This window comes from Mesoplodon densirostris, chromosome 12 (assembly GCF_025265405.1).
Source record: "Mesoplodon densirostris isolate mMesDen1 chromosome 12, mMesDen1 primary haplotype, whole genome shotgun sequence".
Lineage (NCBI taxonomy): Eukaryota > Metazoa > Chordata > Mammalia > Artiodactyla > Ziphiidae > Mesoplodon > Mesoplodon densirostris.
The window spans coordinates 21894677-21913520 of NC_082672.1; the positions used below are offsets into that span (position 1 = coordinate 21894677).

Genomic DNA, 18844 nt, shown 5'->3' on the forward strand with positions numbered 1-18844 from the left:
AACAACTAAGGGTCCCAGATAAAAGGGCTCCTACTGTACAATTAGAAGACAAATGTATAATGTCTAAGTCCAATTAGCTTCAAATACATGTGGTTTTTATCTTGTCATCTCTACAACTGCTACAACTCTACAGAGGTAGATGATTCCAGGGGATAATTTTCAGATGATCAGCTTTCTATCCTTAACAAGGTCGCACCTGTTCATTCGCAAAATTTCCTTGGATGAAATCCTGGGTTAATACTGCTGGAAGAGATGCATGCCCTATTACACACCACACACATTCACTAATTTTCCAAAATACAGTTTTTCCACCACCCTATTAGAATAACATCATTATATTCTGTCAGATTTTGAAAAGAAGCATTTGCTCTCCTCTCCACTTTTACATCTGTTTTTTCTGTTTTTTTGTTTTTTTGTTTTTTAAAAAAATATTCTAGGCATAGGTTCCCTAGTGGTTGGCTTCAGGCCTAACCTGGCCTTAGAAGAGACTTCACAATTCATTTTCTACCTTCTACTCTTTAGCTATATGTTATATGTTAGAGAAACATAAAACAACATAAAATGATGCTACTGAAAATATTCTTATGCTACTGAAAATATATCTAATATAATGACGATCATGGTTCATTTATTTCTGCTCTAATTACCCATATAAAGAACTATAGATTTACTAGAACAATGAATTATTTCTTTTCAGAAGGAAATGCTATTTATTTTTTCTAAACAAATAAGTTAAAAGAAAGCAACAATTACCAGTTAAAATGAAACTTGAAAACTAGCGTAATCTCCAAAAATAACAGCAAAAATGCTATGGGACAAATAAATTAATAGCTGTAAAGTATTAACTCAATAAAACCATATTTTACTAAAATATTTTATTGCAATAAGATTCACTGTGTTCAAAATCAATACAAAGTAAGTTATTAAAATTATTTACATACAAACGAATGAAACTATGTACAGTAGTTAATAATAGCTGTGAGTAAACGGCATCAACACAATTTTTGCCCCTCAATCAATATGTAGTTTCCTAAGGATTGTTAACAACAGTAAAGAAAAAAATTGCTGATCATAGTTGTTCCCTATTATTTTCTGGCCGTGCCACGCGGCATGCAAAATCTTAGTTCCCCCGACCAGGGATCAGGGATCGAACCCGTTCCTCCTGCAGGAGAAGCGGGGAGTTTTAACCACTGGACTGCCAGGGAAGTCCCGATCACAGTTGATAAATTAACTGATTTCTATAAAAAACAAAGTCCTCAATCAGGTATATTTAAGACAAATAATTTATCCCTTTGAATACTAACTGGAGAAAAGTCTGATTCACTCCTGTATACTGCAGTCCAGAGAACTTTATGATTAAATAGCATATTTTCCAGACTTCACACCTACTTCCCAAACAGAGTTTACCTCAGTATTAATGTCAAAGTATACTGAATTTCCTATTATATAAAAAAAGTATCTATATTAATCAGTTTGGAACTAATATCCATGATGTAACAAATTATTAACAATTCTGACATTTGCCCTGTGTACACTCAGATATGCCCACAAAAACCAGTCTGTTGATGACTTTAAAAAAATATATTAAGATGCCAAATAAATCTATTTTATTATGAAATGAAGACTTTGATTATGAATATATTTTTGTTAGACATTTCAGTACCAAATCATTACCCTCTATATAGTTGATTTATTCAGTGTATTTTTTAAAGCAAATGAATTCCACTGTAGTTCTTCCTGAAGGAAAAAATCATTTCTCCAGTTGTTGAGGAGTACTAAAGGCCTCATACACATTAGCAGCAAAGTCTTTCACTTGCTCCATCATTAACAGATCCTAGCAAAGACGACAATAAAACATTACAGTTTATAAAAAGAACAGATAATTAGAATTCATTTCTGCAATCAAGCAACAAAGTTAGCTCTAAGTTTTGTGGCATTAAGGCCAAAAAGAAAACCATTTAATGAAAGAAGTAGTTTTTCTTATAATAAATTCCTGGAGATGTTTATTGTTTAAGTTCTTACGTGAGGGATAGTGGATATGATAAGTATTCAAGTGTGGCTTTGAGAAGAAGACCCAAAATAGTCTTCAAATGGATTTCTGTGTCTGTCAAGTGCTAGAAGAGTATCTGTTGAATAAATGATTACAACACTAACTATACAAGTCTAAAGGTACTTTTGCTGGAAGCTGACATGACATGATTGAGGTATATTACTTTCTAACATACAATATATGTCGTATATCATATATTATATATACACACATAATCACACATATACACCTGAGAACAGGGGTTCTTAAGGGATCTGTGAATGTAGATAAGGAAAAAATTACATCTTTATTTTCATTAACCTTCAACTAAAATCTAGCATTTCCTTCAGTTATGAATGTAAGCAACAAACTGATAGTACTAGCAGAACCTCTGAATTTGCCTTTAGTAGAAATCAGACATTTTTACATCATATGATAGACAGTTGTGGAAGTTACATGAAGTGCCATTATATCTTGTTATTTAATGCATGAACAAAGAAGCAATATTGCTATATCGTAAATTTGACTTTAAAAAGTATTTTAAAACTGTATGCAATTGGTTTTCTTTAAAATCTATGTATTTTACAATATGCATTCATAGGCATTATTCTGAGGAGGCGTCCATAGGCTTCTCCAGATAGTGAAAGGATCTATGACACTAGAAACCCTTAAGTGCCCTGTGAGCAGCAGAGAAACAAGAAGTGAACCTGTCCTTTGTGTTCTCTCCTAAGCATCAGAAAACCCAAGTGAGCTTAGGTAAGTCTTGATCTCACAAATTCAAGGTTAAATTCTCTGAATACCACATGGCATTTTAACTCACAGAAATCATAGTTAAAAAAATTGGTGGAAGTCTTGTCAATTAATGGTCTAGTTTATAAACTTAATCTACATCCAGTCACACTAAGAAAATTTACTAAGCATTAATATCAATGATGTTTTTACTAGGTTGAAACCTTTTGTCTTCATTCTCAATTATGCAGACTTTAATTAATGTAGTATATAAATTACTTAAGCACCAAAGCTGGTGTTGTATTATGCTTAGCTGTATTTCCCACTTGTCAAGATGAACAGCTTACTGACGAAGCCAGAGACTTCATGAAAATGGAGAAAGATAAAGTTAAGGTTTAAATGCCAGAAGTTATAACTTTTTTTCTCACACTAATATACATGTAAAAATTTAAAAAAATAAACAGAAAATTTAAACCTAAGTTTTTAATTAAGATTTTTTGAGCTTAAATTAAGCTTAAAGTTCGGTGAAATGAGATCAGCCTTATTCATTCTTTCTTCTGAAATATGCATGGCTAATTCTCACGGGTGAGAGGATGACACAGAAGACTGAAGAGAACAGTGAGGAAAAGTAGCATGTGAAGAACAAGCTAATGACACTCTACAGAGAAAGGAAGAATTACAACCCATAGTCTCAGGACTCCTCATGTCCTCAAGTAGAAATCCACAGAGATCAACGATACTGAGAAGATACCATCTTGACACTTAGGCCTAGGTCTCTTCTCACTGCACATTATGGCAGTGGTTTGGAACTGAGGTGTATTGCGAGTCATTTATTACTTGTTATACAGTTTCCAAGTTTGCAAGTGACTCGGAAAAAAACCTATGGATTCAAAGTTGTCCTTTTAATAAAATCAGTCTTACTCAATGTATTCTAAAATGCATTCCTAAAAAAGGAGATGGAGTTATAGGTAGTCTAATGAAAAATTTAAATAACCTACTGAGTATGCAGTTTTTAATGAGCAGATTATTGGTGCACTACTAATTGTTGTATTTATGAGCTATGAAAATGCTTTACTTTCCCACAAAGATTTTAAATTTTTCCTCAAAATGTGAGGAACTAGCTCACTGATTTGCCTCAAGGCTCAACTTTTCTACTAGCACAGCTTAATGCAAAACAGTAACACTGTAAATTCAACTGACCACTAGAATGTATTTGGACTAAAATGTAGTCTGTCTAACACGTGTTGGACTATAACATGGAGAAAGGTATTCCCAACCTCATAAAAGTGCCATGATACATTATTACTCTCATGGGTCATTCTACCATACTCTACATGTGGTTTCAAGTTTTTGGTTTCTTTGAACAAATATCCTAGAAGAGAAATGTAATTTTATGTTGGACAAATAGGACCACACCGAGAGTACAATCTGTTTTTAATAATACCCCCAAGCTTTCCTCTTACCTGAACAAAATGACTAGGTGTTTCACTGCAAACTGAATGGATCTGTCCATTTATTATTGGAATTATCTTAGCTAAAGGCAGGCTGACACTGGAAAGACTGAAAAATCATCACAGTAATCATTATTTTCTGAAATTATCTTATAGGAACTTAATATTTTAATTATAAAAGTAATAGTCATTGAAAAGTACTTATAGACTGTATTAATAAGAAAATAAAAACCACATATAATTCTACCACCTAGAAATAACAACTATGATGTCAACTGACATCACAGTTAATTTCTTCCAGTAATTTTTTATATATACATATCTATACTTTTTGTGTTTTTAACACACAACTATAACCTCCCAAGCAACACTTGTTTTGCATTTTTATTCACAGGTTATAATCATTTTTCCATCTCATTAAAAGTTCTCCCAAAGTTTTTGTCTGTTATTTAATAATTATATAGTAATCCATCCTCTAGCTGTGACAATTTATATCATCAGCTCCCTACAGTTGGGCATTTAAGTTTTTGCCTAATATTCCTTAATATAAATAATTTTTGTATTTACAGTAAATTACTGGGTCAAAGGGTATGAATGCTTTTAAGCTTTAAAATGTACATTGCCAAATGCTCTCTGCTTCTCTAACAGTTTATGAGGATACCTGCTCTATCATGCCTTCTTTCTACATCAAGCATTATCTTTTTCTTTAACCTTCATATGTCTGATAGCTGAAAATGGCATCTCACAGTTTTGGTCTGTATTTCTTTTAATTACTAGCAATGTCAAATGTTTTTTTCCTCTACTTCAGTGAACTGTACTGTCATCTAGTCAGCTGAGTAAGTAGGAAACCTGGGATCATCGGTACTTCCTTCTCCTGCCTATATCCAGCCTCTCCACAATCCTCAATATTTCTTAAGTGTGTCTTCTTCTCCCCATTGCCAAACCTATCCACACTAAGCATTATCTCTTCTCTAGACTACAGCAATGACCTTCTAACCTGTAAATGCTCAATAAACATTTCCTGGATGAATGAATGAATGAATGTTATGTGTGACTATATATATAATGACTGTTAAATAATGAAACTACTTTTTTTTTTTTTTTTTTGCGGTACATGGGCCTCTCACTGTTGTGGCCTCTCCCGTTGCGGAGCACAGGCTCCGGACGCGCAGGCTCAGCGGCCATGGCTCACAGGCCCAGCCGCTCCGCGGCATGTGGGATCTTCCCAGACCAGGGCACGAACCCATATCCCCTGCATTAGCAGAAAGACTCTCAACCACTGTGCCACCAGGGAAGCCCCTGAAACTACTTTTTGTGTGTGGGTTAAAGACTTGGTTTATTACATAAAATATCACACTTCATACATATAAACCTCGGACTACACTACAATTTTCCTTTTAAATATCATGAAAATGCTGAAGCTATGGTATCTAACTAGAATGCTGTGCTAAGATTTGAGGGAATGCTTAAAATGAAAAAAGTGGAGATTTATGCATTCCTGAAGAGATCAGTCATTATTCTTCTTCACAGTACCTTTGCAGAATATTTCTTTTTTTTTGAATTTTTAAATTTAATTTATTTTTTATACAGCAGGTTCTTAACAGTTATCCATTTTATACATAGTAGTGTATACATGTCAATCCCAATCACCCAATTCATCTCACCATCCCACCCCACCCCCTGCCACTTCTCCCCCTTGGTACCTTTGCAGCATTTTTCAACACCTGTCATGATTTTTGTTTGATGTGTCTCTTTATATGTTAGTGAATTTGTCTTCCACAGAAATTGAAGACAGCACTACCACACAAGGTCCATGTGGTTTCATGCCTACCTCACTCACTATATTATCCTAGCACTTTGTAAAGGGCCTGGTGCGGTGTGTGCTGAAAACATACTTGTTGACGCGATTAATAAAAGTTTCATTCATCCATTGCTATGTCCCACCTCCAATGTCTACTTTCCCAATTCTACCTTCACAAAGCAATCAAAGTGATCCTACAATGTAAATCCCATCCTGTCACTCTCCTGCCACTTTTCTAGTGGCTCTCCAGCATTCTCAAGCTGACAATCATAACCTGTATGTGCTGAATTCTCCAACTTCATCTCACACCATTCTTTTCCTACTTCCATCCTTTCAGCTACCGCACTGGTCTTCCAGGTCCCCGAAGTGTACTGTGGTCCTCCTGTCTTCAAAGTCTTTGCGCTATGCCTTCTGCTCTGAATGTCAACTGCCTCACTCTATCCAAGATCTCATCTTTTTGTCCTTGTTCAAATTATTTCCTTGCAAACTCTGCTTGACTTTCCATGTTTGTTCAAATACTTCTATTATATGCTCAACATTCTTTTCCGATATAACACTTATCATAGTTTATGCAATTATGTTTACTGTCTGTTTCTCCTACTAGATTGTAAGATCCATGAGGACAGAGACTTAGTAAAGTACTTGATAAATAGCAGATGTTCAATAAACAGATTTTAGATGAATGGACAAATTGGTCATTTCTACATGCTCTTTTGTGAATTATATTTGTGTCTCTGACCATCTCTTTCTTTGGGTTTCCTTCCTTAACTGATGTGTATATAATGCTATTAACCTCTTTATATGATGCATATAATTTGCAAATACTTCCCCCAACATATCATTTGCATTTAATATTGATTATAAAGTTAAAACTTGCTTGATCTTTAACTTTTAAATTTTATGGCCAAACATTATTTTATTCATATAAAGTTCTTTACTTTCATTCTTAGAAAAACTTTCTCCATCTTGAGATCAGCTAAATATTCACCTGTTTTCTATCACTTCATTTATGTTTTGATTGTTTAAACCCCCTGGTTTTTGCTTTTGTTTTTGTTTTTGGCTATAAGTATGGTACAGAAGGGCTCTAACTTTATTTTACAATTAGTCATTTTACAATGACTGTCTTACCGTTATTTACTAAATAATACATCTCTTCCTCACTTTTATCATATGCTATGTCTTGTATATTTTAGAGCCTGTTTCTGGATTTTATATCCTATTTCACTGATTCATCTATTCCTAGTAACATATTATTTGAATAACTGTACCTTATAATACATGTTCTATAGGGAAAGTATTCATTGCTGTACTTTTTCAATAATTTCTTGAGTATTCTCAGCCCTTTATTCCTCCTTTAGTACTATCAATTTTTCAGGTTCAAAAATAACAAAGCAACCACTCTCTAATCCTCAGTGGGTTTTGATGGTACTTTGACCACATTTATAGATTGATTTTGGGAAGCTAACTTTATAATATTTAGTTGATTCTCTTGGATTTCCATGTATAAAATCATGTCACTTTCATATAACAATAACTTTTATCGCTCCCTTTCTGAAACTAATGTCATTTTCTGAAGATAAGAATTTAACTTAGAAAATCAAGAGTCAACTAACAGTTTATTATATAGTAATAAACATTCAGTAAGTGTCTCTTCGCAAAATAAATATATAAAAATCACTGGCATTCCTGAATTTGGTTCTCAAAATTGTCTTTTCCTAGTCTTACTGCACTGGTTAAAATAATAAAATGATGTTGAATAAATATGTCAATAGTGACCATCTTTATACTGTTTTTAATTTAATGGAAATAATTCTAGTGTGTTGCCATTAAGTATAACATTTGCCTTATTTTTTTTTGTGGTACGCGGGCCTCTCACTGTTGTGGCCTCTCCCGTTGTGGAGCACAGGCTCCGACGCGCAGGCTCAGCAGCCATGGCTCACGGGCCTAGCTGCTCCGCGGCATGTGGGATCTTCCCGGACCGGGGCATGAACCCGTGTCCCCTGCATCGGCAGGTGGACTCTCAACCACTGCCCCACCAGGGAAGCCCAACATTTGCTTTTGATTTCAAATATTTTATTATATAAAAAGGATTTTTTATTTCTAGAAGAGGTTTTATCAGTAATAAAAGTTATGTTTTATTGAATGCTTTTTCAGCAACACTGAAGATGATGCTTGTTTTTTGTCCTATTAACTTATTAATGTTATGAATTAGTGTAATAACTTCCTTAATGTTTAAACTTCCTTGCATTCTTAAAATAAACCCTAATTAGTCACAGTCTTGGAGAATAACTAGAAATTCCAGGCTCTGATGTGAGACAAATGTGAGTGAACATCTGGCTTTACTACTCGCTAGCTGCTTGACCTCAAATTATTTAATTTTTCTCTGTCTTAGTTTCCTCACCTGTGGCAAGAGGAAGATACTAGTACTTACTTCCTAGGGCTATTTTAAGAATTCAATGAGATAATGTTCTGAAAAATACCTATCATACTTGTACGTAGAAAAAGAAAACAGAAGTACTGGTCACTATTATTATCGCTATATATTTCTGGATTTCATTTGTTTATATTTTATTTAGGATTCTTATATCTATATTCATACTTTAAGTCTGTATAGTTTTTCTTTTACATCCCATGTTTATCCATCATATTTTCTATTGGGTTGTTTCTTGTGATAGGAAAACTTTTAATATATATACACATATATTATATGCATATGTTGTATATATAGTATATACATAAATATATACATATGTAATATATACAAATATATACATATATATGTAAAATTTAATGTTTTATTAGTTTACATCATTTTTCTGTTGATTCTCTTGAGGGTTCTGGATTATTAATTGTAGTACACGTAATTAGTGATATTTTGTCTCTTTGACAATAGTTAAGTATAAACTCTGAGTACTACAGGAGTGATAATGAGTACTATAGGAGTTCAGAAAAGACTATCAATGGCTGATGTAATTGTAACATAATTTTTATAATTCCTTAGTGTACAAGATCAAGTATTTGTTTATATTATAACAACTATTACAATTCTTATAACTACTCAGGAAATAACTAATACTTCTGCTAGGTAGAGATTATAGTGACATTTTGTTGACTGGAGCACCTTGATTTAGAGAGTATTTTATAGAGGCTGAAATTTTTTTTTATGATAATTTAAAGAACTGCTAAAAAAGATTTTAGGATGATATTTAAATTGCTTCAGAAAATAAATTTTATGACGCTAGGCATTCCAAATCCTCAATGTTAACTGCAAATTATTCCTTTTTGTATAATAAAGATGGGTCCCAGACACCTGGGCAAATAAAATAATCTTGCCCTGTGTATTTGAGAATTAAATTGGACATTGCACATACATATTGCATATCAGTTACTGTTACCCCTAATTTTAACAGATGAGTTTATAGTCAGTTAACATTGATTTAGTACCTATTATTTTCTGAATTTAACTTAAAAAACTGCAAAAGAGTGTAAATCCTAAGAGGAGATTCAAGGTGCTCATGCTGAGATGATAAGAATATAATAAAACCATAAGATACCTTTTGGCAGTGTGAATCCGTGACTTAGTAATAGTTAAGATTAAAATCACTACCAACTGCACTAACTAAACATTCCTAATTCTACAATAAGGGCTGTAGAACTAGGAGATAATTCATCAAGTGAGAATTTAGAACAAGAATGCTTAGCTGAATTATACAGGCTAATTATGGCTTATAGTACTGGCATAATATAAGAGAAAACATTAAAACTTAAATAACGTTTTCAGTTTTGTATTCTAAAGAGTTAAATCTAAAAAGCCTCAATAATTGAAATTTGGCCTATAGAAAAATAGTTTCACAACTTATAAGTACTTTATATAGTGGCAAAATTTTCGGAAGAAATGCAAGTTTTAATATTGAATACTGAAAGATCTCCTCCTAATGAAGGAGTCATTGGTTGAACAGAGTTTAATTTGTTGAAAAAACAAACATTCAAATTTATCCTCTAAGATATTTTTGTTACCTGGAACAAAAAATAAACACATCCAAAAGCACTATTTTATTAGAACATTCTTTAGACTGATAACATTCTTTTATGTCTTCTTACCTATTCATGGAGTTACTGTGTTGCAGGTCCTGTTCAGTAGGTCGAAAGAACTCAGCCATATTGTCTAGCAGTCTACTAAATCCTCGGTTTAGACAGGTATTCAAAACTGTACTAAAATCTGGACTACACAAAATAAGAGGATAAGTTACTTTTCAGATTTTCAATTGAAAAGGACACAAATTCAATAACCATGTGGTTACCTTTGACAGCCACCAACATTTCTAGTCACAATTTAGTTTTTAGAGTAAAACACTAAAAATATATCAAGGAGTCAATCTTAAAAGTTAAGCATAAAAAGTGAGCTTATTATTTAGCACAGCACAATGAGAATATTCATGCATTTTGCTAGATTTTCTTGCATTAGGCGGCACTTTATAAGTGTATTTTTATAAATATCAATAAGTAGTATTACTTGTCTTGAGGAAACACTTGAAGAGGAATCCTCTTATAGTCACAGGCTATTGGTTTGCCTTATATACGCTATCATATCATCCCAATGAGACAGAATATTTTATTAACATGTACAACAGATGAGGAACTGGATACTTGAGGGATGAAGAAATCTGTCCAAAGGTTATGTAATTAGTAAATATGGGAGCCAGAATTTGAACCCAGGCCTTTTTGATCTTAAAGTTCAAGCTCTTTTTGTTACTTCATGTCAGTACCTCACAAAAACTCTTTGATATAAGGAATAATATATGTATGCTATGAGGGTTAGAAACTATTTGAACAGATTAGTTCTATCTTCGACATGTAGAAATCTCAATTCAACTCATGAGAGTGGAGGGCTAGGGCTATAAGTTTGGGAATTACTAACATACAGACAGTAAATTAATGGGAGTATATAAAATTGCTTGGGGCAGCTGAGGATGAAATAAGAACCAATACCCAGGAAACACTAATATTTAAAGGAAAGGCAGGCATAGAGGAACCTAGGAAGAAATGATCTGAGAACTGGGAGAAAAATTAGATTTTTCATTGAAGCCATAAGAGAAAGGAATTTCAAGAAAGCCTTGATCAACAGTGTCAATTATTAGAGAAAGGCCAAGTAAGATGAACATTACATGTTGACTGGATTTGGCAAAAGATCACTGATGACCTTTTTCTAGAGCTTCATGGAGTGGTTTGAATAAGAAAAAAGTGGAGATTGCTACTGTAGAAAGTCAAGGGACTAGAACTTGATGAATTCAGATAGTAGAGTCAGTAGCTGAGTTAACCTAAAAATTTGCTGATTTTCTTCAAAATTATGAAAAAATATTATAAACAAAGGATATAATTTGCTCAGAAAACAGAACTAGAAAAAAACTAGAAAAATTGATCTTAAATTATCTTTAATTGAAAAGAAACTTTGATATTTTAATCACTTAAGATAAAGTGGATGGAACTGGTATTATCACTAAGATTTTATAATGGTAGAACTACCTCAACGAGTGTAAGTGGCTCAACCAAGGCTGACCAGATAATAAACAGGACAGCCAACCTAGAATCTAGGTTCTCTCACCTTCTAATGCATAATCTGATGTTTTTTCCATTTCTAACACTCTGGCTCTCTTCTGGGTAATTTAAAATAGTAATACTCAGTTTAGGGAGGATGTGAAATTTTTATCACTCAAAGATTTAGGAACATTATAGACTATCCTGAAAGGGTTAGGGGAAGTAGTTCTCAAAATTGAGTATAGGTGTGTGTGCATACACATTAGCATGTGCGTACATGTGTCTACACCTGAGGCCTAGCTGGAGCTGGCTAGCTTTGGCTGCCAAGAGCATCTTTTCCCAACTCTCCAAGTCAGCACTGAGTGACGTCAAGTTGGTAGTCAGCACTGCTGTGGCTACAATTTGTTTCTGGTCTTTTTTCTTTACAGGGCTGGTTGTTAACCATTTACCACTACACACTGAGCATATGAGAATCACCCTTGAAAGCTTTCCTCAAAATATAAATGCTAACTATCTTCCAGTTCCTTGACTAGTATATCAGAGTCTCTAGGCTAGGAAAGTAGGTGGGGGCAAGGCATGGGTATCCTAAAAAAAATCTTTGCTTCCCTCCCCACCCTAATAAGAGGACCATTAGTTTAGGCAGGAAATCCTACTTAAGGCAGGGGAATAGATTTAAAATTTAATTTTAACAAAAGATTATGTTGAACATTGTTCAAGAAAAACTATAAAATGGTCATAAGTACATTCAAAAAAGAAACACATGCTTTCTGTTACATGCAGTATACATACCTTTCCAACATGTCTCTAGTTTCATTGAGTAGTTTAATAGTGGTAACATCTCTAGGAGAAAGTCCACAGGCCTGTGAAATTAAAAGGCCACACTTCAGGGTTTCAAATATTAGCACAGGGTTATGATGAAACAAATCATATTAATAAACTCAGGAGTTCAGGAAGCCTAAAAGTCTATGCTCTATCAACAATCAAAAAATGTTAAACTCAAAAAACTATAAAGGTTCATGTGCACAGGTAAGTAGTATTTAGAACATGAGTCACAGTAAGATCTTTGTTTATCTGACCCCTCTTGGACACATTTCTAGAATATACTTACAAAGAAAAAAATAGTCTTTGAGGTTGCAGAGGCCAGGGATTTTTTTTCTTTGATTGTTAAGACATTTTATCAGGATATGTATGTGTCTTTTCTCATCAATCTAGTTTAGTCTAAGGCTCTGTGTGTCCTTTCAATCTGAAGTTGCAGGTTTAAATTTAATTCAGGTAAGATTTGGTCTATCATCCCTCTCTTCATCTGTTTTTTTTTTTTTTTTTCGGTATGCGGGCCCCTCACTGTTGTGGCCTCCCCCGCTGCGGAGCACAGGCTCCGGACGCGCAGGCTCCGGACGCGCAGGCTCAGCGGCCATGGCTCACGGGCCCAGCCGCTCCGCGGCATATGGGATCCTCCCAGACCGGGGCACGAACCCGTATCCCCTGCATCGGCAGGCGGACTCTCAACCACTTGCGCCACCAGGGAGGCCCCATCTGTTCTTTTGAATCACTTTCTTTTTTAATTCCACTGTTGAATTTTAAAATTTGGAAACTGCTTTATAATTCCAGAAAGCTTTTTAAATACTATTATTGCATCTCCTTGAGATTCTAATTTGTAAGTAAGTTTTCTCCTGTTTCTTTCATTAATTCTGTCAGGTCTGTTCTGCTCGTTCAATTTAACCTCCATCCTGCAGTTCACAGGGTTTCCTCAGATGGTTTGCAATTTTTTTTGGCCTATTCATGAATGCAGGGTCTCTCAGTACCCACAAACATCTATCTCTGGGGTTTCTGGGGAAGGGGGAAACCGGCAGGCAATGAAAAACATGGCAGTCTTTGCTCTAACAGGGCCTTTACGCTGAGGTATGGCATAGGGGCCTCTCTGCTCTAAGACTTCTCCAATTGTTAAGTGAGAGATATTCTTCTCTCAACTGCAAAGAATAGATGCAATCCACTTAGGTATAAAATTTTTTAAAAATGAGGTCTATAACCTGTAATCTTTGGCATTTTTATTATTCTTAACCAATGAATAACTTAAATCACAACTGGCTGGGACACACCAGTGTATAGCAACACCATAGTTGATAAATGTTAGATTAGGCCTTCTTTGTTTCTCAACTGGATGACTCCTTCAGTCCATTCAGATACTGCCATCATTGATTCATCTTAAAAAGCAAATGTGATTGTGGTACTGGCCTAATTAGAATTTGAAATGGAAGTTCAGACTCTTTATCTTGGCACACAAAGCTCTTTAGGATCTTGCCCCAACTACCAGCTTTGTCTTCTGTTACCTGACCTTGTACAGAAATGCTCTAGCCAAAGGAACTGAATTTGTCTCCTGTGTTCCCCAGGTGTAATGAATATGTCTTATTCATTTTATATCCCAATCATACTAGTGTCTGTCAAATAATTAATATTCAATAAAATTCTGCTGAATATCTAAAGTTGTTTCTAACTAGAAGTCAGTTCCATTTACAGTTTGTTTTCTAAATTAATGAGGTTTTATTTAAATTACTGAAATACATGTCTTTCAATCACTTACCTTTCAAGAGACTCAGAAATCTAAATTTTAAGAGATAGTGAAAAAAACCTTAAAAAAAAAGAGTAATTCGTTTGGTTAAATGGTTATGAATTAAGCACCTGAACTGCTAATGGAGTTTCTTCATCTGGCATCATATAATGGCACAATAAAGATCTGGATCCATCGTTATTAATCCAAGAAGAAGATTTATGTTGCTCAACGAGATCTCTGATTTCTTTTAGTTTTTGCTCCAAGTCCAAAAGGGACAAAGAATGTTTAAGAGAAACACTAGAAACAGAGAAAAGGGAATTGGGATAAATTGAAAGTATACAACACATCCTATACACACTCTTTCCCTAACAGGTTACTACCTGAGATCCTGTTTCAACCAGTCAAACCTGAAACTGCTGACTATGAAATCACTAGAGTAGATTAAGAAATCAGCTACCCATTAAGGGCCTAGAAAAATCTTGTTGCAGATTTCACAAGAAAATTCCCACTGTATGAACGGGAGTTAAAAGCCTCAGACACAGATTTTTAAAAGCAGGTCTTTTATCTCATGACCCAAATATCTCTGGTTTGTTTGGAAATCAATCAATAAACAATGAAACATTAAATCTTTTCCCTTAGTATGAAAAGGTTGATACTGATGAAGAAAATGGATTCCACAATGTAACACTGCAGGGCTGTGTCCATATTAGGTTAAGAGTTTCGCAGACCACCATTTGTCAAATCACTAGCTTCATTAGAACAATTCTAATTTTTCTTTTATTCATCAGGATCAGTAAGTCAGAAAAGCCAAAGCAAAATGCCTTACCTTCCTAAAATCTTCTGTACAGCTTGTTTAATGACAGTGATCAATTCTGTCAGGCCTATTAAAGCAAAAACAAACATAAAAGCGTTCTTCGCTTTTTCAGTTCCTCAATAATACAAATGAATGAATCAGAATTAGTTTACAGGTCACGAATAAGAATCTTACCATCTCCAAGGAGGTGTTGAATACTTGATAAATATTGCTGTTGGACATCTGGGGGGGCAAGAACTGTCTGTATAAAACAGAAATAGGTACCCAATATTATTAGTAAATAATAATATTTTCATTATAACTTGAGCTGAGATTCTTTAGGACCTGGAACAACAGGAAAAATACTATTCTTTAACATAACAAAAAGCCTAGCTTCAAAATATGAAGAATAATAATGCTAAAAGTTTATAATCACATGAAATATAAAGATATTTATTTTATATGAATTATCATGATAAGTAATAGTTGATTAAATTTTGAACCTCTTGAAAGAAAGGGCAATATCTATTGAAGTCTATTAAACTTACGGTGCAATTTTTGCCAACTGCTGCATTATCCAGGTAAATATATCCACCAATTATGTTTAACTGGACTCGCAAAAGAACCACCAGCATGCAAGTACTGTACACAGCTACGATACTTCTTGTGAAACCTTTACAGAGAAAAGAAAACCACTTGGTACTAATTATTAAAATACAAACAAATGTGTAAAATCACAAACCATTCCTACAGTTATTTTTTCATAAGATGACTTTAAAAATACATCTGTAATTGTTTCAAGTACAAAAATATATCAATTCAAAACATTTCATAGTTTATCTGCTTAAAAAATGTTTATTGTAAATTAGGAATGATCTCTTAATTGAAACAATAACCCAAAAAAAACAATAACCAATATATTCAGTGAAGGGTTATATATTATTAGCTTAGAAAGGAAAAAAAGAAAGGACTGGGAAGCACTAAGAGTTGTAGCCTCAGAACTCAGAGCTGTCCAGGGAGCTAGTTCTGAGTAAGAGAAGAGGGCTGAGTATGGAAGAGCTCCAGCCGTCAATGGCAGGTGAAAGAGGATAAAGGATAAGCCCATTAAAGGGCTGGAGGAAGGTACACAAAGACAGGGAAACACCCAGAGACCCGGCTAGGACAAAGTGTTCAAAACAGAGGAGAGAGAAAGGTGCTGACTCTTGTGGAGAGGTCTAGTAGGATGAAAATGTCCAGTGGATTTAGCAACACAGAAGTTACTACTGATGCTTGAGACATCTGCTTGGGTGGAGATACACGACCGGAAACCAGGCTCTAGTATGTCAAAGAGTGAGTAGGAGTGAAGAAGGAAAGACAGGGAATGTAGAAATCTTTTGTATTATACAATGGATGTGAGAAAGTACAATAGCTGAAAGGAAATACAGGGTAGTACAAAAGTTTAGTTCATTTTCAAATAGGCAAAGTTTAAGCATGGTTCAGTTGATAAGGATTAGTTGAATGGATAGGAAAACACAGGAATAACTGACAGAGTATGAAGTTCTGAGACATGGAGATATATCTATTCTAGGGCAGCTTTTTGCTACAAATTTTTATCACTAATCAAAGTTTGCATACAATATCAAAGTAAAGTTACTATCTGGGTTGGAGTAAAAACTTCCTTCAAAGTATATATTGTAGATATCAGTACCTAATATGCATATATGTAATCTAGGACAGGTTTACATATTATCATAACAGTAATAATACCACCACCACTGTTAACTTTTATTGAGTAGTTTCTATGACCATTGATCTACTTGCTTTATGAGAATTATTTAATCTGACAAAAACTCTATGAGGTAAGTAAAGAAGAGTTACCCACATAATAGAGTACAAAAATTCCCCATTAAAAATATTTTAAGGCTGTGCTGTTACACAGAATATGTAGGCTTACTTATTATCTTCAGATCCTCCCATATGTCTAGCTTGTTCGAAGGCCTAAAGAAAAATATCAGAAAATATGAAAATAATAATATAGGTAATCTAACAGAAAACTTTGAACTTTACAGCTCTATACTTAATTATATTTTATCACAGGATAACTGCAGAAAACAAAGCCCATAAAATATAGTAAAAACAACTGTAATTTCAGTAACTGATAATAACAACCATTTTCATAGTATCCTAGTGTATATCCTTCTAGTCTTTCTCCTCCTTCTGAGCATATGCATGTGTATTATAAAATCATACAGGAAAAGCAGGAATAGTATTTATTTCTTTCCCTTATTTACTGTTTTACAAATAATGCAGTAGGTTCTATAACCCTTCAAAGGTGTAATGAAGTATTTTTTGTTTGAAAGTATCATTACAAACACATGCATTTAAATGTGTGTTTGATGTGTTTCTACCCACTGCAGGTATTATCCTTACTGATGTTCAAACTGCCCATCTTTGACTATTGTGGGGCTATTCAGGTTAGTTCCTAAGTCCTTTTGACATGACCCCTTTAGTCTTTGACAGCTTCCTTGCTTTCTGACATAAAAAGACGTTCTGGGTTCATCTTGTTCAATTCTTGCTGCAAACCTGAAATCATCCATTTCTCTGAGAGTCCTGGTTCCTAGTAGTGGAAAATGGTAGTCTGAGACTGCAAACTTTGATTAAGGATGTTCATTGCTACTGGGTAGGTCATTATTTCTAAGCCTTTTCAGTAGACTAAGCTAATAAATATCAATATATGTATTATTTATTTATTTATATGAACATATATTCAAAGAGATAAAATACATCAAGAATTCACATTGATACTTCTAATTCAAAATTAGGACCCCTGGGTTTTTTTAACAATCTCATTGTTCTTACATCTGTATTTCTTTTTGCCCTCACTAGAAATCAGTGAAACTAACATAATTACTAATTTGCTTCATCCCTCACTCTATGGACAACAGTCTCAGAATAGCAATAGCAACAGTGAAAAGAGTTTAAGGTTTTTTTTTTTCCAATTCTGTATGCTCTAAGAGTATATATCCCACTAAAAACACAAAGTCAAATTTCTATTTTAAAGTCACTTGGCATAGTTTCTGTTTTTGTGATTACAACACCAACTAGATACACATTTGGGTTAATTTCATTTATTTTACTATCACTTTTTAGACATTGCTTTTTAAACACTAAACATAGTTTTATAAATATGTAAAATATTTATATGGTTCCAAACTCAAATTTATACAACACAGTATATTCAAAGAAGTCCATTCCTACCCACCTTTATTCTTTTTCTTCTTCATAGGTAACTATTAAAAAATATACTTTAACTTACCATTGTTTTCCTTTATATAGGCAAATATGTATGTATATTCATATCTGCCCCCTTAGATAAATGGTGGCATTCTATACACATTTTCCTTTATCTTTGTAAAAAATATAACAATATATCCTGGGGATCATTCCATAATAGTATAGAGATAGTAGCCATTGTTTTTTGTTTTTTTTTTTTTAAACCACGGCATAGTACTCCACTCACTGTGTGTGTATACTATGTGGACGAAGTTCAGGGCTTTTCAAATCACCTTTGTGGTAGGACCAGGTTTTTTTCTTATTTCTAATCTGTCACAGATGAACAGTTTGGTAAAATACAATAAAAATGAATTACTAGAAAAATGAAATTAAAAAACCACAAAGATACAAAAAATACAATCCCATATTCTTTATAATTATAATCAGACAATGAGTTACCATTACAATTGTGGGATATTACTAGCTTCTTATCTTTCTTTGGCACTGGAGAGACTGTAGAGCTTCAGGTATCCCTTTCCTAGATGGCAAAAGTTTGGTAGATACATGGAGAAAATCCTACAAGGCCCTGCTGCAACCTTACGCTACTGTTCAGGCCTTGTGGCAGAACACCATATTTTAGCCCCATATTAAATTGGGAATCAACCACAATTCAAGGGTTAGGTATTTTAATGCAAGTAAATCACTT

The 18844-nt window shown here is 33.9% G+C and overlaps 1 protein-coding gene across 2 annotated transcripts in view; it reads right to left on the minus strand.

Moving 5' to 3' along the window:
• Window positions 1–899: 899 nt before the first annotated feature.
• Window positions 900–18844, minus strand: part of PEX3 (peroxisomal biogenesis factor 3) — a 36544-nt gene continuing 18599 nt past the window's right edge. For both annotated transcript variants that reach the window (XM_060114481.1, XM_060114480.1), the window contains exons 4-12: window positions 16820–16863; window positions 15435–15559; window positions 15082–15148; window positions 14920–14974; window positions 14222–14390; window positions 12335–12405; window positions 10112–10234; window positions 4222–4318; window positions 900–1834 (exon numbers count right to left, since the gene is read on the minus strand). In XM_060114481.1, the coding sequence (XP_059970464.1) occupies window positions 1751–1834; window positions 4222–4318; window positions 10112–10234; window positions 12335–12405; window positions 14222–14390; window positions 14920–14974; window positions 15082–15148; window positions 15435–15559; window positions 16820–16863 (835 nt within the window). In that variant the 3' untranslated portion in view covers window positions 900–1750. The remainder of the gene's footprint in view (window positions 1835–4221; window positions 4319–10111; window positions 10235–12334; window positions 12406–14221; window positions 14391–14919; window positions 14975–15081; window positions 15149–15434; window positions 15560–16819; window positions 16864–18844) is intronic.